The following is a 6,000-nucleotide window of genomic DNA, read 5'->3' as shown; positions in this document are numbered from 1 at the left end:
AGCCGGCGGAGGGAGCGCCGGGGCCCTGGACTGCAGGAGGTTGCGGCGGCCGCGGCAGCATGGTGGCGCCGGAGAAGGAGCAGGTGAGCGCCGGACCCGGGTCTGCGGGAGCGCGGAGCTGGGGACCTCGCCTCCAGGCTCCCAGAGAGGAGGGCACTGGACACCCAGATTCCTGGGTCAGACGGAGGAGGGGGATGGGAGGGTCCGGGTTCCAGGGTCCCGGGCATGGGGGTCGAGACTCCTGAGTCTGGAGCGGGAGGGCGCTGGGGGCCCGGACTCCTCTGTCCGTGGGGAGCGCACGGGGTGGGTGGCTCTGTGTCCCATAGGACAGAACTGGGTGCCCCCTCACCCCACTTCCACCCCTACACTTGTTCCTGTCCCCAGAGCTGGATCCCCAAGATCTTCAAGAAGAAGACCTGCACGACGTTCATAGTTGACTGCACAGATCCGGGGTGAGGAGTTCGCCCCTGGACTGACCCCAGAGGGTCCGCAGCCCGCTGACCCCGCCCGCGGATGGCCACGCCCCAGCCACGCTCCTTCCCCATTCCCGGACTCGGGGACCTTCCCAAGGGCGTTCCCTGCCGGTGCTCTCCCTCTAGGAGCGTTTGGGTCTGTGTAGACACCCCTCACTCCGCATTCGCCTTTCTCCCGCTCAGGGTCAGTGTAGACGCTCCAGGGCTCGGTTCTGCTTCTTTCCTCCCCAATGTCTCTTCTATGTGCTTCTGTCTCTTCGTGTCACTTTCTGTGTCTCTGTCCTTCCCTTTTGGGTATTTCTGTTTCATTCATTAATTTATTCGTTCATTCATTCATCTATCCATGCAAGAAACCCTCACTCAGCGCTCCCAAGGTCCCTTTAGCCTAATTCAACGGCCCTGCCAGGGTTCAAATTTCCTTTGGGACACGTGCTGTGTGGCTTCGGGCAAATCATTTCACCTCTCTGGGTCCCGTTTCTCATCTGGGCATCAAAAGAGGCTTGATCTCCTGGAGTTATTATGAGAATTAAACAAGTTAATGCTTGTGATATTCCTGGCACGGCGCCCAGCACAGAACGCTGGGAAATATCTGCAGCTCCCACTGGGAGGTGGCAATTATTACCACGGGCGGGCCCTGTCTTGGTGGCCAGGGACACCAATTGAGCTAGATAGGGTGCGTGCGTCCGCGAGCAGCTCCTGCCCTTCAGTGATGGCCTCTCAAGGGGATCCAGGCTTTCTAGTTTTTTTTTTTTTTTGAGACGGTGTCTCGCTCTGTCCCCCAGGCTGGAGTGTAGTGGCGCATCTTGGCTCACTGCAAGCTCCATCTCCCAGGTTCACGCCATTCTCCTGCCTCAGACTCCCGAGTAGCTGGGACTACAGGCGCCCACCACCATGCCCGGCTTATTTTTTGTATTTTAGTAGAGAAGAGGTTTCACTGTGTTAGCCAGGATGATCTCAATCTCCTGACTTTGTGATCCGCCCGCCTCAGCCTCTCAAAGTGCTGGGATTACAGGCGTGAGCCATCACACTCGGCTAATTTTTTTGTATTTTTTTTAGTAGAGACGGGGTTGCACCGTGTTAGGCAGATGGTCTCGATCTCCTGACCTCGTGATCCACCCACCTCGGCCTCCCAAAGCGCTGGGATTACAGGTGTGAGCCACCGCGCCCAGCCCAGGCTTTCTAGTTTTTTGTTTTTTGTTTTTTTTTGAGACAGAGTCTGGCTCTGTCACCCAGGCTGGAGTGCAGTGTTGCGATCTCGGCTCACTGCAACATCTACCTCCTGGGTTCACGCAGTTCTCATGCCTCAGCCTCCCTAGTAGCTGGGATTACGGGCGCCCACCACCACGCCCAGCTAATTTTTTGTATTTTAGTAGAGATGGGGTTTCACCCCGTTGCCCAGGTTGGTCTTGAACTCTTGACCTCAGGCAATCCACCTGCCTTGGCTTCCCAAAGTACTGGGATTACAGGCGTGAGCCACTGTGCCCAGCCCTCTAGTTGTTTTTCTTTTTTTTTTTAATTTTTTTTTTTGAGACGGAGTCTTGCTCTGTCGCCCAGGCTGGAGTGCAGTGGCACAGTCTCGGCTCACTGCAAGCTCCGCCTCCCGGGTTCACACCATTCTCCTGCCTCAGCCTCTCCGAGTAGCTGGGACTACAGGTGCCTGCCACCACACCCGGCTAATTTTTTGTATTTTTAGTAGAGACGGGGTTTCACCGTCGTCTCGATCTCCTGACTTCGTGATCCGCCTGCCTCGGCCTCCCAAAGTGCTGGGATTACAAGCGTGAGCCACCGCGCCCAGCCTCCAGTTGTTTTTCAAGACAGTTTTTGGGGTGCGGGAAGTATCCACATTCCTACTTCAGTATGTATTTTGTTATGACTATATATTAGTGCAGCATGGCTTGTAAATGATGGATGAACAGATATGCGCTTGTTGGATGTGAGTGCTCAAAACCTTTTTACTGATAGGTCAGCGTGGTCAAGACAATTTAGGAAACTCTGGTCTGGCCTGCGGAGGAAGAAACGCAGAGGATAATTATAGTAAGGCAAGGGGTTGCGGCTCCCAAGGACAAGCCACTGAGCTCTGTGGGAGCTGGGAGGAGGTGTCTGCTTAAGACTGGGAGGGGACACAGAGTGTCACTAATGGTTTCTGGAGGAGGAAGAGTGGCTAATGAGGTGACATTTGAAAGTGGGCTGGAGAGAGGCCCATGGAAAGCGATTTGGGGCCGGGCGTGGTGGCTCACGCCTGTCATCCCAACAATTTGGAAGGCTGAGGCTGGTGGATCACCTGAGGTCAGGAGTTCGAGACCAGCTTGGCTAACATGGTGCAACCCCGTCTCTACTAAAAATACAAAAATTAACTGGGCGTGTTGGCACATGCCTGTAATCCCAGCTACTCAGGAGGCAGGAGAATCGCTTAAACCTGGGAGATGGAGGCCACTGTGAGCCGAGCTGAGATCACGTCACTGCACTCCAGGCTGGGTGACAGAGCAAGACTTCATCTCAAAAAAAAAAAAAAAAAAGAAAGAAAGAAAGAAAGAAAGAAAGAAAGAAAGTGATTTGAACAGCATGTGCAAAGTCCTTGCTAAGGACCATATGGTTTGGCTTGAACATGAATCAAAGTTCAGGGTGCAGGGAGCACTGTCATGAGAGAAGAGGCTGCAGAGGAGGGCAGGGCCAGAGCTTGCAGGGTGTCAGAGGCCACCCTAAGGGGCTGGGACCTTGTCCTGGGGAACTGGGGCATCACTGCAGCAGTGGGGTTGGCTCTGGGTGTGGAAAAAGCTTCTGGGGCTGGGAGAGGATGAACAGGAGCTTGGGAGGAGGCTGGATAGAGCGTCTGAGCGGGAGGCGTAGTGGCTTGAGCCAGGTGAGGGCTTTTGGGACACAGAGAGGAGGGGATGGGGCAAAGACTCGGGGCAGGGAGGCAGAGCTTGGGGACTGATGAGGGTGATGAGGGAGAGAGGGGGTGCCGCCATCGGTGGATGGCTCCCGGACATATGGTCTGCTGACGGGGACACAGTGGGGCTGTCCCTGAGATGGAGAGCTCAGGAGGGCGAGCAGGTTTGGGAAATGTCGCTGAGTGCGATGTGGGACTCTGTGCATATGAGCGGCCTGGGGGACCGAGGGGCATGTGGAGACTGAGATTGGGAAAGGTCTGGACTGATGTCCAGGATCTGAGAGGTCCAAGTTGTAGCTGGTAATTGAAACTGGAAGTAGGTAAGACGTCACAGGGAAAACAATGTATAAAGTCAGGGGAGTTGCAAACTGGCAATTCTATAGCCAATTGTGTGTGTGTGTGTGTGTGTGTGTGTGTGTGTGTGTGTGTGTGTGTGTTTAGAAGAGCATTTAAAAATATCTGTCTTCTGTCTGTCTCTCTCTTTTTTTTTTGAGACAGGGTCTTGCTCTGTTGTCCAGGCTGGAGTGGCACGATCATGGTTCACTGCAGCCTTCACCTGCTGGGCTCAAGCGATCCTCCCACATGAGCCTCCGGAGTAGCTGGGACCACAGGCATGCACCACCATGCCTGGCTAATTTTAAAATTTTTTGTAGAAACCGGGTCGCCCTTTGATACCAGACCAGGCTGGTATCCAACTCCTGGACTCAAGTGATCCTCCCACCTCACTCTGCCTGCCAAAGTGCTGGAATTACAGGCAAGAGCCACCATACCCGGCTACCTCTTTTTTTTTTTTTTTTTTTTTTTTGAGACGGGGTCTCGCTCTATCGCCCAGGCTGGAGTGCAGTGGTGTGATCTCGGCTCACTTCAACCTCTGCCTCCTGGGTTCAAGCAATTCTCCTGCCTCAGCCTCCCGAGTAGCTGGGATTACAGGCGCCTGCCACCACCCCTGGCTAATTTTTGTAGTTTTAGTAGAGACAAGGTTTCACCATGTTGGCCAGGCTGATCTCGAACTCCTGACCTCAAGTGATCCGCCCACCTGGGCCTCCCAATGTGCTGGGATTACAGGCGTGAGCCACCGCGCCTGGCTCTGGCTACTTCTTTCTGTTGAGTTACTTGCCTGGCCTCTGCACACATTGAGTTTGAGAATCATGTAGGGAAGGCTTGCACTGGGAACACCTACACTCAAGGGAGGTGAAAAGCAAGAGAAAGCCACAAACAAGGCAGGCACGAAGCAGCCGGGGCGGGGAGGAAGGCCAGAGGGGCAGGCATATCCAGCCAAGGAGAGGTTTTCCAGAATGAGAGGCTTTCAGCTGTGGCCAGGGCCACTTGTGATACAGTCAGATGAAACCTGAATAAGGGCCATTGTATATGGAGCCAGGCAGGTAATTGATGATTTTTATCAAGAACAATTTCAGGCCAGGCACAGTGGCTTACGGCTGTAATCCCAGCACTGTGAGTCCAAGGTGGGCTGATCACTTGAGGTCAGGAGTTCGAGACCAGCCTGGCCAGTGCGGTAAAACCCCATCTGCACGAAAAATACAAAAACTAGCCAGGTACTGTGGCACATGCCTGTAATCCCAGCTACTCAGGAGGCTGAGGCACGAGAATTGCTTGAGCCCAGGTGGCAGAGGTTGCAGTGAACCCAGATTGTACCACTGCATTCTAGCCTGAGAGACAGAGCAAGACTCGATCTCAAAAAAAAAAAAAAAAAGAACAATTTATTTCAGTTTGTGTGGCTCCACCAAGGAAATAGGGCAGGAGGCAAGCTGTGCAGAAGGAATAGCTCCTAGCACTGAACGTCAGAATTTTCCATGATTTTGGAAACGTTCTATATCCACATCCAATACGGCAGTCCTGGCCACAGGGGGCTACTGGGCACTTGGAATATGGCCATTGTACCTGAGGAACTGATTTTTTTTTTTTTTTTTTTGATGGAGTCTCACTCTGTTGCCCAGGCTGGAGTGCAGTGGCGCGATCTTGGCTCACCGTAACCTCCGCCTCCTGGGTTCATGCCATTCTCTTGCCTCAGCCTCCCGAGTAGCTGGGACTATAGGCACCCACCACCACACCGAGCTGATTTTTGTATTTTTAGTAGAAACAGGGTTTCACCATGTTGGCCAGGCTGGTCTCAAACTCCTGACCTCAGGTGATCCGCCTGCCTTGGCCTCCCAAAGTGCTGGGATTACAGGCATGAGCCACTGCACCTGGCCTGAATTTTTTATTTGATTTAATTTTAACTTATTAGAACAGAAAGAGCTCCATGGCTACAAAGAACCCCATGCAGCTATCACATTGGATAGTACAGGCTCCAGACTATTCCTTGAAGACCTTTTATTTTATTATTATTATTATTATTATTATTTTTTGAGGCAGAGTCTCACTCTGTTGCCCAGGCTGGAGTGCAGTGGCACAATCTCTGCTCATCACAACCTCCGCCTCCCAGGTTCAAGTGATTCTCCTGCCTCAGCCTCCTGAGTAGCTGGGACTACAGGCGCGTACCACCGTGCCCGGCTAATTTTTGTATTTTTAGTAGAGATGAGGTTTCACTATGCTGACCAGGCTGGTCTCGAACTCCTGACTTCGTGATTTGCCTGCCTTGGCCTCCCAAAGTGCTGGGATTACAGGCGCGAGCCACTA

At 53.2% G+C, this 6,000-nt stretch overlaps 1 protein-coding gene across 2 annotated transcripts in view; it reads left to right on the top strand.

The window, feature by feature from the left end:
- TRPM4 (transient receptor potential cation channel subfamily M member 4) overlaps positions 1-6,000 on the top strand; it is a 54,608-nt gene continuing 48,608 nt past the window's right edge. The window contains exons 1-2 of one of the 2 annotated variants that reach the window (XM_032169154.2): positions 1-83; positions 385-452. In XM_032169154.2, the coding sequence (XP_032025045.1) occupies positions 60-83; positions 385-452 (92 nt within the window). In that variant the 5' untranslated portion in view covers positions 1-59. Of the gene's footprint in view, positions 84-384; positions 453-6,000 lie in introns of those variants that run through there. The other variant, XM_058425577.1, reaches the window with a different exon arrangement.

This window comes from Hylobates moloch, unplaced genomic scaffold (genome assembly GCF_009828535.3).
Source record: "Hylobates moloch isolate HMO894 unplaced genomic scaffold, HMol_V3 SCAFFOLD_12, whole genome shotgun sequence".
NCBI classification, from domain to species: Eukaryota; Metazoa; Chordata; class Mammalia; order Primates; family Hylobatidae; genus Hylobates; species Hylobates moloch.
This window is presented reverse-complemented; position numbering and strand designations above follow the sequence as displayed.